At 40.1% G+C, this 16,393-nt stretch overlaps 1 protein-coding gene across 5 annotated transcripts in view; it reads right to left on the bottom strand.

The window, feature by feature from the left end:
- The window catches only part of cadm1a (cell adhesion molecule 1a), a 309,712-nt gene that overhangs the window by 29,049 nt on the left and 264,270 nt on the right, over positions 1–16,393 (bottom strand). For 3 of the 5 annotated variants that reach the window (XM_056263058.1, XM_056263059.1, XM_056263060.1), the window contains one exon: positions 4,932–5,018. The exons of the other annotated variants lie outside the window; for them this stretch is intronic. In XM_056263058.1, coding sequence (XP_056119033.1) covers positions 4,932–5,018 — 87 coding nt within the window. The remainder of the gene's footprint in view (positions 1–4,931; positions 5,019–16,393) is intronic. 5 annotated transcript variants of the gene reach the window in all.

Genomic DNA, 16,393 nt, shown 5'->3' with positions numbered 1-16,393 from the left:
GTGGAGTTTTTATACCTAAAGAAAAAGATGCTACAAGCATCAGTCAGTTTCGTCCTATTTCACTATTAAACGTTGAGGGTAAGATTTTCTTCAGCATTATTGCCCAGAGATTGTCCACCTACCTGTTAAAGAATGGCTTCATTGACACCTCAGTTCAAAAAGCGGGCATTCCAGGGTTCTCAGGATGCTTAGAACACATCAATGTTATCTGGTAACGAATTCAGTCAGCTAAAAAGGAGAGGAAGGAGCTCCATGTGACATTCCTGGATTTGGCTAATGCATATGGTTCAGTGCCACATGAGCTTCTTTGGGCAGCATTTGATTTTTTCAGAGTACCAATGTCAATAACAAATTTAGTGAAAGCCTATTTTGGAGATTTGCAATTCAGTTTCTCAACTCCAAAATTCAGCACTGCATGGCAATGCCTAGAGGTTGGAATAATGGCAGGATGCACCATTTCTCCACTGGCTTTTACCATGGCGATGGAAGTAATCATGAGGGCATCAAGATGGGTAGTAGGAGGAGAGCGCTTGGCTTCTGGGATGCGACTACCACCAATCAGAGCATACATGGATGACATGACAACCATGACTACAACAGTAGCCTGCACTAATCGGTTATTGGGGAAGTTAACAGATAATATTGAATAGGCACGAATGAAATTTAAGCCCTCTAAATCAAGGAGCATCTCGATAGTTAAAGGAAAGGTAGTAGATAAAACATTCTTCATTAATGGTGAGGCAATACCAACAGTTTTTGAGAAGCCAGTGAAGAGTCTTGGGAGATGGTACGATGGGGATCTAAAGGGCACAGTTCGGGTGGGAGAAGTTAGACGACAAGCAGTGGAAGGGTTGAAGAGCATAAACAGCTGTGCTCTACCTGGTAAACTAAAACTCTGGTGCTTTCAGTTTGGTCTACTGCCGAGGTTGCTGTGGCCACTGACCGTGTACGACGTTTCTTTGACAACAGTGGATAAGCTGGAAGCGTTGATAAGTTCATACATCAGGAAATGGTTGGGAGTTCCACGCTGCCTCAGCAGAGTAGGACTTTATAGTAAAGGAATATTGCAGCTGCCAGTCTCTGCTTTAACCGGGGAGTTCAAGCGTGCCAAGGTCAGACTGGAAATGACCTTAGTAGAGTCACGCGACAAATGTGTAAGGGAGGCAGCCCCTGTGTTAAAAACTGGTAGAAAGTGGTCAGCAAAGAAATCTGTAGTAGAGGCAAAGGCTGCCCTTCAAATTAGGGATATCGTGGGACAGGTACAGCATGGAAGAGGGGGTTTTGGGCTCAGTTTAGCTCCTCCTAAATGGCACAAGGCAGGCCCAGCTCAAAGGAGGAAGCTGGTAGTCAACGAGGTGCGACAGCAGGAGGAGAGGATGAGGTGTATAAAGGCCATTTCCCAGGCCAAGCAGGGAGAGTGGATGAGATGGGAGAGTGTGGAACAACGTAAGATGGGCTGGCAAGACCTTTGGTCAATGGAAGAGAGTAGGATCAGTTTCCTTATTAGGTCAACATATGATGTTCTCCCATCACCGCAGAACCTAAACCTCTGGGTAGGAGAGGATCCCTCTTGTCCTTTGTGTTCATCACCTGCCACATTAAGGCACATTTTGACAGGATGTAAGGTGGCTCTTAGCCAAGGTCGGTTTACTTGGCGCCATGACCAAGTACTGCGATGTTTGGCTTTAGCATTAGAAGGCAAGCGTAACATGACCAATAAGTTGCCACCTGTTCTAGCAAAACATTACACGCAGAAGACAATATTCCTCCGCCCAGGCGAGCAACCACCAAGAAAAGGTGTTAACACCAATTCTCGCCCAGGACAACTGGAAGCTGCTAGGGACTGGAAGATGCTGGCTGATCTTGACCAACGGCTTATTTTTCCACCTGAGATTGCCACCACTAACCTACAGATATTGTTTTGTGGTCTGGATCAGCACGCATTGTTCAACTGATAGAGTTAACAGTGCCATGGGAGGATGCGGTAGATGAGGCATATGAGAGGAAGTAACTGCGGTATGCTCATCTGGCCACTGAAGCAGAACAGCGAGGATGGAGAGTCCAGGTTTATCCAGAGGAAGTGGGTTGTCGAGGTTTTGTGGCACACTCTACAACCCGGTTCCTCAGAGACATCGGATTCAGCGGCCAAGAGTTGCGTCGCACAGTAAAGAACTTATCAGAAGCAGCAGAAAGGAGCAGCAACTGGCTGTGGTTGAGACGGAAAGATTCTAGCTGGCTGTGTACAGGCCGCCATGCTACGGTTTCGTAGAATTCTTGAAAACTTGAAGAGTCTGTTGGTTTGTTTGTATACGTTCCTGTGGATATTGCGTGAATGACGGGTGGTTGGGCAGATGTTGTGTTTTGCGGTAGGTGGTATGCCATACGGAACCGTTGTCCACTGAAACTGCATATTAACGCACCAGTGGGGCTCGACAGCCTTAGTCAAACGGGTTGGCGCGTATGGTCGGGTTGCGGAGAGATTGTGAGATTGTGGTTAGGTCTCAGCAGCAGGAGGGATGTAGAGGTCAGCAAGCTGGGCTGAGTTGAGTGGGGGACGGAGGGGGGTGACTCTGGGACGCCAGAGTCACTGTCGAGCCCTCTTGAGGTGTCGTGGGCTAGTCGACGAAACACTGAGGACGGAAGGTGCCCACTTGAAGACCCTAGAGATGTCCCCTACTCGGTTCAATCCAGACGGTTGTCGTGCTGGTCCTGTAGTTGAAGCCGTCGTGTGCGCTGACGCGCCAAGTACACTGCTGCCGTTAACGCCGGACAGAAGGGGAGTCACACCACCTTATGGAAAGAAGCGTAAATGGATGGAGAAGCATAGTTTACTGTAAAGCTACGTCTTAGTTTTCCTTATCTTGGCGAAAGCCGAGTACAAATCAGCATGAAGTTTTAACATCTACTCTCGTGTAATGGAAATCATGAAAAGAGATCCGCATGAGATGAGTAAGATAGGATCATAAGATGACCAATATATCGGAAAACATTTGGAATGGGTCAGATTTTGACCACTTATTTAGTTTTGTTTTGTAGAAAGCCTTTCTTTAAAGTTTATTTCGTTTTGTATAAATTGTATCTTCATTTTAATCAATGTTTCATCAACAAATTTGCCTGGATTAATAAATAAGAAGCAAATATAGTGGACAATATAATCAGGACACAGAGCATTTCTCTCTATCTCTCTATAGGCGCGTTCACTACTGCGAAGATGGCGAGTCTGACTCTGCATCGTCAACTTTATCAATTTATCAACAATTCAAATGTTTCATGCATAATCATTACTTTCGCCGGTTCTTTGTGGCAAGCTTTATTTCAGGTGTTGCGTGATATCTCTGCACCCAAGTAGCAGTGCTTCGCCTGTGCTGCTCTATTCGCCTGTCCGCAACGGCGATAGATTGAAACGCGTGTCCGAGTGAAGATTGCGCTACTCGCGCAGTGCGTCGTCCATGCAACTGACACAAGAGCTCAGCTTGATTTCAAAAACAACTGATTTTAGCGCTAGATCTCTTATTTAATAGCGAACTAAATGAATGATCTGCTAGTTAACTGGAGATGTTTTATTTATTTGTATTAGGTACATCCGTGCCTCAATGTTTCAAAAAGTGAATGTGTGTGAAACCATAGTAAAAAACAATTGGTGTTGATTGACGCCAATCGGACGTTCATGTTTTTTTCCGTCTATTTGAAAGTTAGGCTAATAATAACATGTTGCATTCTATACGGCCTGATTATGTCATTTTTTAAGTTACATAGCCTGCCTCCAGTTTTCCTCAACTTGACTAATTAAGAGGCGATATTTGACCGGCATATCATCAAAATGTCCGTTAAACGAAACCTCTTGACCGGCACCATTTTTTTCTAGTGGAAACTCTGACCTCTGCAGTGCAAAGATGAATTTTGTTGTTAGTGATATCATTCGATTGGTAACAGCTCTATATAGTGTCTTATTCTTCTAACTGTATTAAATATAAGACATTTCTAAGGCAGTAAATGTGGATCTTTTAGATTCATTTAAGGAGTGCTGGTCTGGTCTTGGCCTTGACTTAGTCGCGCCCTGCCATTGTCTTGTCTTGGCCTCAATCCCTCAAAGTCTTGGTCTCAACACACACTGCTCTTTGTCTTGCCCTCGGTTTAGGTGGTCTTGACTAGAACACTAATAGTAGCTATGCAATTGGCCCCAGAAGTTTGTGATTATTAGAGAATGAGGGACTACTTGTACCTGTACCATGTTTTACACCAAAAACATGACATTTAGGAGACAATCAACTTGTGTAGCGTAGCGCTACCAACACCATGGTTCCCAAGAAACACATACTGATAAAAGACACCCTGAAAGCACCTTAAGTTGCTTTGGATAAACAAAAAACAAAATGTGATCATACACTACTGGATACCAGATTAAATAATAATAAGAGTAGCATGGACAGCGATTTGATATAATGAAACAAGCACGAAAAAACATGAAAACATTCTGTATCATTATCCCTGTGCAGTCGGATGTAGTTGGCTCGGTAACTGAGAAATCCAAACATGTACACGCTTGATCCTGGTTCCTCTTGGCCACAAAGACTCTGCCGTCATTGTCAGCCCACAGGAAACATAAAGGGGGTTCTGTAATCCCTGCACCAGACAGGCCTGGATACAGCGCCAGATCCTGATAAGATTAGGTCGCTAAAGGAGCGAACCGGGCTAAAATTTGAGAGAATTGTGAAGAGAGCCAGCTCTGACATGTGGCACCGACAGAGCTGCGAGTCGGCCCAGCCCTGGCCCGGTCTCATATGGGACACGGTCCTCTCATTATCAGCGAGAGAATCTTATCAGGCCTGGCTAGCTGCTGGCGGTCTATCCGTCTCTCTCTTTTTCTCTGTCATCCACACGCACACACAAACACACTCAGGTTGAGCAGGTGGATGGAGGTCATACCATACCTTGTATGATGTCTGGAGGGGAGGTTGTGGCGGAGATGGTGGTGGTGGTGGTGGTGGTTGTGGGTTTAGGGGTTGTGGTAAGGGCATCTAGATGGAAAAACACAACAAAAAAACATGACATACGGGGAAAATCAGGAAAAAACGAAACCAAACATGATCAAATCAACAACAATGAAAGACTGATTTGTGTTTATGTGTATTATGTGTAGCTTTACTCCACAGATGGCAAATAAGTCTATAAACTACTAGTGAATTATCAAGCATAACTACTGTACAAAATGAAATATTACTCTCTGGTGAAGAAGTCATTACACAAGGTAACTGTGGGAATAGTACTGTGGTGACATATTATTGTGTGTGTGTGTGAACATTTATTGCTGATTTAATGTTTGGGAAATAGAATAAAACAGCATTTAACAACAATTAAAAGAAACTGAACAAAAATGAAATGATGACATGAGGGAATGATTAGAAATGAAGGAAAACATAAAATGCAGATGGTTATGCATTTAAAAATGTCCATGCTAACAAATGACCATAGCGATGACACACAGAAGGGGTCCTGGCATACATTCTCCTGTTTGTTTTTTGCATTTTCACACTTCATTAGCCGCTTTCCCCCCTTTTATCCACTAATGTTGCTTCTGATTTAGCAATTTGTAGTGTGGAGTGCTGGACGCAATATTGATAGAACCCAGAGACAGCAGCGGCGGTCGTGACAGGCTTAGCGTGTTTGATGTCGGCGAGTTAACCCAGCGGGAGCGTTAGCCAGTCCGGCACGTGGGGTGATCAGGATTTTTCACGGAGAGACAAACAGGCAAACATTAATGAAATGAGGAATGGGAAAGGAAAGTGCGGGCATGGGAGATAACAGGCGTGAAAAGTGACGCGGCCCGCGCCACTGTTTGCCCAGCGCGTCCAGACAGATACCACTGTGTTAACATCTGTGGTGGGGGAGATTGGTCGGCTGTCTCCCCTCCCCACTTTGTTGTCTGTGCTCCATCAAAAGAGCTCGGTGGGAGCCCAGAAACGTTTGCACTCTCTAATGATAAACATCCAGCAGGATGAAGCGCGGGCAGAGAGGAACTCTGCCTCCATCTCCTCTGCTGATACACAGATCACTCAGAAAATGGCAGCTATGTATTGAGTGTCATGCCACACTACAGGCCTTTTAACTCGGCGCTAAACACTTGCTAAGGCCATATTTACCCCTGTTAAATTAACAGTCGATAGATGTGCAGTTGTAATACCGTTTCACGGTCTGTCCAAATATACACTCACGATGTTTAATTGTCTCACATCGGACTAAAGTGTTCGCATGACGTTTTAAAAAGATAAACATTTTTTTAGTCAGACTGAAATTAAATTGATTAGTAGACGTGCATGGGAACATATTTGGTGTGATTAATATGAGTAATATAACTCAGGATTACATTTTCCTAGGTCCAAAAGAAATGTGATCATTTCACTTCATGAGAAACACCCCCCCCCCACACACACACACACACACACACACATATATATAACCCAGTAGGAGCGTTAGTCAGTCCAGCGCGTGGGGTGATCAGAATTTTTCTTTAGTAATGTAATACTAAAAACTAAATGTTACTTTAGTAATGCAAATAATATCACTGAGTTTGAAAAAAAACAACAACAATGAGAAATAAACATTACATCCATTTTAAATAATTATAATGCAGGTCCCACTCAGACTTTACACACATTATTCCTGACAACAGCAATTATATTTTTGATTTGATATGTGATTATGCTATTCAATTTTTGCCCTTACCACTATAACACTCGGACTAATTAAATTAAATATTAAGATCCAGTCTTTCACAAATATATATATTTAATAGCACTATTTTAACAGGGGCACAAACACTCGATTTATACACAACTAAGGCTATATTTATTTGATCAAAAATTAGTATTGTGAAATACTATTACAATCTTAAAATAACTGTTACTCCAGTCTTCAGTGTCACATGATCCTTCAGAAATCATTCTGATATGATGATTTGTTGCCCAAGAAACATTTATTATGTTGAATGCAGTTGTGCTGCTTAACATTTTTGTTGAAACCGTAATTTGTTTTTTTCAGGATTCTTTGATGAATAGAAAGATCAAAAGAACAGCATTTATTTGAAATACAGACATTTTGTAACATTGTAAATGCCTTTACTGTCACTTTTGATCATCCTTGCTGAAAGTATTATCATTTCTTAAAAACAAGAAAAGAAAAATCTTATTGAGCCCAAACGTTTGAAAGCGAGTGTAATTTGTATATTGTATTTACTAAAAGTATGACAGGTATTTATATAAGAGAAATATAAATAATGAACTATAAAATGATTAAACAAAAAGCAAGCACATTTATTCTTCATAAAAAGAAAAAAACTACAGCATTCCCCACTGCACCCTGTCCATCTCTTTAAGAGACAGAAGCGGATGTGACTGCTTTACTGCACTTTCTGATGGAAAAGGTACTTTCAAAGATTTGTATGTTTGGCATGCCAATAAAAAACCATAATGGATCACAAGATGTCAGCTGTAAGTTGTTACCTGTCTCAAACTACACTGATTCACAAGGCAATCGCAGCTAGGTGAAAATTTCTCTCCCAGACATCTTCCAGAAGTGCAGAGCCATGTTGATTTCTCCTGCAGAAGATTTTGCACCCGTATACCAGAGAACAGAGGGAACCTGCTAAATTGTGCGGGATTTAAACACAATCATGCATCTCTAAAAGTACATGGGCTAAATTGTTTAATATTTTGACACGCTTGGTCATCCTTAATATCCTAAGGCAAAAAGGCGAGAGGAAACAGCTGACCCAGGAAACTCAGAGAGCAGTCAAGCATGGAAAATACAGTCTAACGAAGAGCAATATAGCTCACTTTACAAGCAGCAGCACACTTGATCAATAGCCACTATAGACTTCATTTGCATTAAATAATGTGTGCTGGGTCTGGGAAGCTTAATGCTGTATGAACTAGCAGATACATAAATGTTTTATTAAAGAAAGACGGGAGAAAGTGAAACCCCTTAACACACGTTCGGTTAAACTCGGCACAATATCCGACTCAGTGGAGTGGCAACTTTATTGGCGCCACACCGTTATGAACTGTGAATGCCCAACAGATGTTTGAGATCACAGATGTCAATAGCTCATTAAAAACTTGGCAGGCCGATTGGATCTATAACTCACCGCGTTTAGAAACAGAACCCATTTTTGTACATTTTTCGGAGGATGTCTTTTTAGAAGGCAACCCGATGCCTTGGTGTATCAAGGCTTATTGACTTTCACAGCACATACCTGCCATGTCATCCCAGCGTGTGTTTATCACGGCACATTATGAATCATAGCGACGGGCTGGGGCTTGTGTGTGTGTGTGTGTATAGCAGGCTCATTAAACCCGGGACACTGCAAAATACTGCCGGTTACACTGATTCCCCAGATACGCAAAGGCTAACGCTAGAACGAGAACTCATATTTTACTCTCTCCCTCGCTGAGCCACTCGCTAAAACGCTGCATCTCCCAAATGAGATGCGGACCAACGCATGAGTGGCTCGCAGAGACATGGAAGGGTATCAGGAGAGCGAGGTACATACGAGGAGCTGACTAGATGAGCACTTTAATCGGCATGGCATTTCCTGGCATGTCCTGGGACTCCTAACGGATAACAGTCATTCAGGAACGACACGGAGAGGGAAAAACACACATGAGTAATAGTGTGATTAGCAATGGGCGCTCAGGGCTGTTGATTTGCCCATCAGCAACCTTCTGTCATCAGGCAGCTTTGCGTGTTTGTTCAAGGAGATTTTCGCTTGCTGTAGCAAAACTAGCAAGAGGAGGGGAGGGAGCTTAACCCAAGTATTGTAATGCGTATGATAATGTGGGGCTATATGCCAGCTTTAGGTTTGGAACACAAGTATAAACACACACTACCAACTAAAACAGTGGTCCTTAAACTGTACACTGTATTTCCACTAGATGGTTCTTGAAACAAAAATGACTGAAAACCATTTAAAAATAAAATAAAATAATTATTTTAAAAAGTCATTTTTACATCCTAAAATTGCACTAGCTGCAATGATTAGAGCAGGCATAATTGTATCTATGATCAAAGAAAAACAAAAGCTTTCGAAAATAGCGATCAAATGCTATTTCTAGAGGGGGGAAACATATGCATGGACTTCCTTCCAACTGTTTAATATTACTGTTTAATTACATCAATAAATGGCAAAAGTGCCATTTCCTTGCTATAGCATGAATTCAATCAGAGTGCATTCCTCCTCCATAGACTACACATTCCTCCTCTCTATAGCATCAATGGACGAGAGGTGAGTGAACAGCGTAAAATAACAAGTACCTGCAAATCTGACACTGGCAGCAGCACTGAAACGATCGACTCCAATGAAAGGCTAATAAAGGGAGGGCTTAGGAGACGGCCCTTGTTAATGACTCTGGCAGACGGGATGAAATGGGTGTGGATGGGAGAGGCTCCTCTGCCTTTGAGCCATGAGACATGAAAGCACTTAAAAACAGCACCCATCCAATCTGCCAGCTGAACCATGTTATGAGAGATTTATGTTTCTCAATAATTACAAAGCAACTAGAGGTGGGCATAGATTATTTTTTTTAATCTAGATTAATCTAGATTAATATTGAAATTAATCTAGATTAATCTAGATTAAAATGGCTCATTTGAATTCTCCCGAAGACATTCAGAATATGTGTGCTACCCAAATAATGACTAAAAGTAAGTCTTTGAGAATAGTTTGCCTCGCGTAGGGATGTGCATTTCTGCCAAAAATGCCATTCGACAATCGAGGAGCAAAAGTCGAATATCGTTAAAAAAAAAAACAATAAAAAAAAACGCAATGACAGAAAGGGAGGCCAATTTCATCTTTAGCGATTTGTCATCAAACAAACTGTTTAGTAATTGAACAAGTAACATGTTTTCGTCCTTTTTTAACATAGTAGGCTAATTGGAAGAAGAAGAAAAACAATACGCACGACAGTCCGTTTTTGCATCGCCAATGCTCGTTAGATCAAAAAATAATGTCATCATATGTCATAAGAATTTTATGTGAACCTGCCTTGTTACTGCAATAGCCTCATTTTTAAACAAATTAGTTTCAATCAATGTAAACTATTCGTGTGATTATGCCACTGCGCAATACAAATACACACACAATGTATTACCTGAATGAAATGAAATCGAATGTATCGTCCTGTGGAATCATTCATTCACAGACAGCTTACCAGAGCCGGCCGAGCCACTAAGCGACCGTTGCAATTGCAAAGGGCCCCGTGGCCAGCAGAGGGCCCCCTAGAGTCACTGCTAGCTAGTGGGGGGGAAAAATCGCACAACGAAAGTAACATAAAATAAATAAATAAAAAGAAATGGACCTACAGCGCTCTTTATCAGGCATCATGATAAGCACAGAGTTGTTATTTATTTAGTTCTGTATTATGGCAAATCAACCGGGAGCTCCCCGCGAAGGCGCGCGCGCGTCTTGATCCCGACTGCCCCTATGATGTCACTCGTTGTCACTTGGTCAGTCAGTTAGCGACTCGACAATGTCTGACAAGAAACGAAAATATCTTTCTGGCCAAGAAAAACGACAAAAAAGAGCCTGGAAGAAGAGAAGAAGCAAGAAGATAAAGGTACGTAAGCCTGTAGGCTTAATTTTCCGATTTCTGTAATCTGCACTAAAAGTCTTATTTTAACATTAGCCTAAATCGTGCTTGTATTAATTTTCTACAGTTGTTTAACTTACATGCTAATAACATGCTGCATAAAATTGGTTTAGTATTAGGCCTATACCATTTGCTGTGGTGTTACTGTTAAAGCATTTAATAGAACAATATAAACCCAGTTTGGATTCTACACTAAAGGACTAACATTAGTTTACTCCTTATGTCCCCTTAGGAGCTGCACTATTAAAGTAACGTTATATGCTGCCACCAGTAAGCAAAGCTCCAGCTGTTGGTGAGTATAAAGGGGCTGTAAAATGATAACCTTCTGCATTTTAAAAATTAAGTCTAACTTTATGTATAATTATTTTCTTTATTTGGATTGGATTTTAATAGTTATATTGAAATGTTACCTTATTCTTAATATTGTTACTATTGATCTTCTTTGTGGTGTTTTAGATGTTATTGTTAATTTTGTTTATTTGAAAAATCTATTTATTATTTTATATAATATTATATTTAAATGTTATTCTATTTGCTCAATTTAATTTAATTTATATATATATATATATATATATATATATATATGTGCTGTAGTTTGTGACTCTTAAACTTTGGTGTCAATAAAAATGTATCTTTGTTCAGTGATAATCACTTTATCTGTCTTTTTATTCAGCAAGTTAATCAGTGTGTGTGTGTGTCTTGCACTGCCATTCAGCTCAGTGGTATCATAATTTTCCTGTTAGACATCAAACATAGTATATACTAGTGTTGTCACGATACCAAAATTATTGTTTCGATACCGATACCAAGTCAAGAATTGCGATTTGGATACTTTTTCGATACTTTTCCTGAAAAGGGAGAAACACTCTCAAATATCATTGCTGTGCTTTATTTTAAAACTGGGACAACATTCCAATCATAACACACTAATAAATGAACATTTGAACAGCAGATAGGCTATAATAACCATTTGAACAAAATATGAAATATGAAAAATATAAAAAATAAATTAGAGCAATGACATTCAAGGTAAAAAAATAAATAAATTTAGCAGCATTATCTCAGTTATCATAAGAAACATAAGATTTTATCAATATCAATGCCACTGACGATTCTGCTTATCGATCCGATTCTTTAACGATTCTCTTATCGATTCATGATAGCATTGTGTGGAAAAAAGTAGTCATGCTTTTTCGGGGGGAAAAAAACAAGTGTTTTTATTTGTTTTATGTAATTTATGTAATAAATGAAACCTTATTACAAAGTGTTAACGATTCGTTATACACCGATTCAGACAGATCAGTTGTTTTAACCATTCATTAAAACGAATCGGTTCATATGAGTCATTAGTTCGCGAATTGGACGTGTCATTATCGGACGTGTGCGCGTTGTGTGATTATCCAGGTGGTTACATCCCACTGTCATCACAGAAAACATTTCATGACTGGATAGTTTTTTTCGTTTATTTAAAGTGTGGTTTATGTCAGCTGAATGTGCGGAACGATTCAGAGAAGATAAGGCAACGTATTTTACCACAATTTACACCCAGCGGTAATAAAAAAAATAAAAATAAAAAAACTCCGAATGCTCAACATGAAACTTTAGTCTCCCGACCTTACCATCGTGTCGAATTATTTTGATTAATATGTGCGAGGGAGAGAGAGAGAGCAAGACAGCGCTTAGTTTTGAGACGGTGAAGCCTTGTTTATACTTTCGCCTGGCTCCGCAGAGAGAGAGAGAGTGCGCGCGCGCGACCGGGGCTCGCTCGCTCTCTCTCTCTCTCTCTCTCTCTCTCTCTCTCTCTCTCTCTCTCTCTCTCTCTCTCTCTCTCTCTCTCTCTCTCTCTCTCTCTCTCTCTCTCTCTCTCTCTCTCTCTCTCTCTCTCTCTCTCTCTGCTCGTTCAGTTCACGCGCCCTGTCACACGCGCATGAGGAGAAAAACACAGACGTCCATAGGGAGGCACTGGAAGCGTGCGTTGCACACACCAACATGCAATACTCTCTTACAAATCTGGAACGCGGTCATTCTTAGAAGTATCGATACTAATAAATTTAGGTATCGTGAAGTTTTTAATTTCCGAGTATCGCGATACTTTTGAAGTATCGGTGCACCGTGCAACACTAGTATATACATAATATATATTTAGTATAATAGTATATTATATAATATATATATAGTATGGCATAGTTATAAGGTAGTCATTGCTTTTCTTTAGGCCATAAAACGGTCAAAGGGGCCTCCAACCAAATTTTGCTTAGGGCCCCCAAAGGTCTAGGGCCGGCTCTGCAGCTTACGAAGATGTTCAACTAATAAAGATCTTCATCGCTGGCAAAAATATGATGCATTTGCAGATTTGCATTCACTAGACTAGACTGTAGATCGGCCACTTCATCCAACGCTCTTGATGCTCTTAAATCTTCCTGTTTCGACTCCGAGTGTGAATTGAAAGCGCTTCAGACGATTCAGTACGCGAGGAACTGAACAGAACAACTGATTCGCGAACCGATTTAGACAGATCATCTGACAACTTGTTTGATGAAGTCTTTGAACAGAATCGACTCAAAAGAGTGATTCATTTGTAAATGAGCATCGCTCATGCCCATACAAAGGACACAGCGCGCTTGGAATAAATTCATTTAACAACGTATTGCATTAAAATAAATTAACGAGAGGAACGTCGCCCAACGTAACAAAGTAAAAGTACACCTTGTGTCCCTGACAGGAAAATACCCTACTGCGCGATCTGTGACAGTAGGCGCGGCGTCATACTACACATTAGAATTGCGCGAAAATATAACGATATTCGAAAAAGCTATTTATGATCCCAACCCAACTTTGATTAACGGCGATATTTTTTTATCGCCCGATAAGAGTCTCACGTTAACGCAGCACGTTAACGCCGATAACGGCCCAGCACTAAAAGCAACCCAACAGTATGAAAACTCCTACAAAACATTTAAAAAGCATCTATTCCATAAAAGACAGAGTTGTGCATCCGTGTTTATGAATGAACTCTATTCATTAAATTTAATATTGACTGTGTCCTACGGTGAATAATGTATTATGATGTAGTAGCCTAAATATACTACAGTATATTCAAATTTTAATTCTTCTAATGTGGAGCAGACACAAATTAGAATCAACTAATTATTATTATACAGTATATTAAAACAATAATAAAAAAAAAAAATCCAATTTAATTGTCAAAAGTTAACCAAAACCAAAAAAAAATTTAACTAAAAAACAAGACTCTGAAGTAAATTCTATGAATGCAACTTGAATAATAATAATAAATTAATTAATAATAAGGTGAAAACATATAATTTTGTTTTGAAATTAAAAATTACATGATTAGGATAAATAATATAATACTCTATATAATATAATATAATTGAATTACTTTAATATAATTATAACACACACACACACACAGCTTGTTAACTGTTGCATAGTTATTTCTTTCACAAAGTTCAGACAAATTATCCATGCTTATGAAACTTCGTACTTTTACATCAATGTGCATGACAGTTCAGATGTTCTAGTTTGAGCTTAGATACGAAAGCATGCACGTCATTTGCAATGCATACTTTCATCTTCACACATCCAGTAGGACAGTTTTACATTGCCAACTCTAATACGGCATATTTGCATGTCTGAATTCACAGATGACTAGATTTTTGAACGGCCGGCTGCCGAGGCCGTGTTTGACAGCAGCGAAATTTATCAGGGCAATCTGACTTTTAAATGTGCACGTCACCAATACGATGAATTGTGAGGGAAACACTGATGTGACAAATTGAATAAAAGTAAGCGAGCTTTAAGAATTGAGGGAAAGTATGAAAGAAGTGATTTACGGCTCCATTATTACAGCGCAGGGATGGGATTGGACCCACAGTGACAGCAGTGCATTGTATTTTTTTTCTTTCCCTACATATGTTGAGCTCGCTGGACCGAGGCTGGATCTTCTCGAGTTACATGCACTGCTAGAAAGACTGCTGTTCCTCCAGCTGTTCTTTCTCAGTACTCGTCTTCTGCTACACATGTTGTTGTATATAAGGGACAATTAGGTGCCTCAAACAAGTCTGAGGATTGTCACAAAATCAGGCTGTTTATCAATCTCCATGCAATGTGTTTTTTCAGCAAGCTGTGTTGAATCTACATTGTGTGAGGATTGTGGATTTAGGATTACACAAAAACAAATATCTGTTTATGCTTGCTATTTGCACAACCACACAGGGGATTCCCTCAGAGGAAGCACAGTCCAAAGCTTTACTTTGGTCTGTGATCAGATGTACATTTCCATAACCACAAGCACTCTGTGGCCACAACACATTCTTCAGGGCATCTTTTTCAAGACCGTTTCGGTCATTTGAGAATATTGGATACGATTAAAAATCAGACTGATCTGTGAGTCAATTTGACAGATTCATCGAAAAAATCAGACCGACTTGCTAAAAAGTTGTACTCTATCCAAGAGCAATATTTAGCCAAATAAATGTTTTAGGTCAGAACATAATTAGACGAAAACAAACCAAAAAAAAAAAACTTTTCCAGGCCTGGAAAACACTTTATTGTGGGAACCCTGATTCTTGACCCACCAAGAGAACAAAATCATGTTTGTGTTTGGGTTCAGTATGGCACTCTAAGCGCAGTTAAGGAAGTGTATTGCCGTGATCGATTTTTACTGGGCGGCTGTGAGATACCAAAGGAAAGCCCTCTAAGCATGGAGGAATTGTTACGAAGAGGAAACGTGAACGAGGGTGACAGGCAGAGGAGGAGTGCGCAATATTAAAGGCCAGGGCTGTGAAGGCAAAGGTAGTCTTTATTAGGTTAGAGGCGCTCTGTAAACTTGTTACAGGCCGGTGTGTTAGATCTCATTCCCCCGCAGGGGCATGCTGGGATGGGGGCCTTGGAAAAGTGTCTCAGGGAATGTATTTTTTCCCCATAACCAGTTTAGTGCCAGCCACCCTCCAAGTGTTCTCCATCACTTAGCTTCACAACAGTTGGGGAACAAACGCATTAGAGAAAAATTGCCTCTGCAGTACATCTGTTCTGGCTGTCTATCGAGGGCCCAGGAAGCTCTGCTACCAGAAATCAAGAATCTGATATCAACTCTAATGCGCTGAATGCTTTCTAGCTCATTCACAAGCGGACACTGTGGAACAGGAGAGGCATGCCCTTTTGAACTGAGGTGGCACAGATTATAAACACCCAATTAAATAAATAAAGATTACATTAAATTAAAAGTACATTTTATTTCATAATGTTAAATTAAAGCTGCATGATTACGATAACTTGAATGAATAAACAAATAAAATGTTCAACAAATAAAATGTAATTTTCAAAAAGTCTTTGAAAAACTGATTAAAGTTGAAAAAGAATAAAAATGTTGAATAAAATATTTAAGTTGATTTTGATAAATAAATAAATGTATCATACTAAATTGAAACAAATTGTTCAAATTTTGTAGATAATAAATTGCATCTAAAACTTTGGGCCAGATTTAATAAACGGCAAATTAGCGTGAGCGCACTTCCAAAAAAGCGCCAATGGGAGTGGAAAGTTCTGCGCGTGATCTACTGAAGAAGTGCAAATTAAAGAACACAGACGCAGCCGGATCATTTCCATAATGACCAACGCAATCTACCAAGAGCAGTGCAAATTAGCATCTGGTTTAAGACATGCTTTTTTGGCCGTTAAATAATGGCACAAATACCAGTAAATTGAATAGTGCAAACCTTAGTAAATCA

This window comes from Rhinichthys klamathensis, unplaced genomic scaffold, assembly GCF_029890125.1.
Source record: "Rhinichthys klamathensis goyatoka isolate OS25496 unplaced genomic scaffold, OSU_Roscu_1.1 h1tg000197l_1, whole genome shotgun sequence".
Taxonomy (NCBI): Eukaryota; Metazoa; Chordata; class Actinopteri; order Cypriniformes; family Leuciscidae; genus Rhinichthys; species Rhinichthys klamathensis.
Note: the sequence above shows the minus strand (reverse complement) of the source record. Positions and strands in the feature narration are given on the sequence as shown.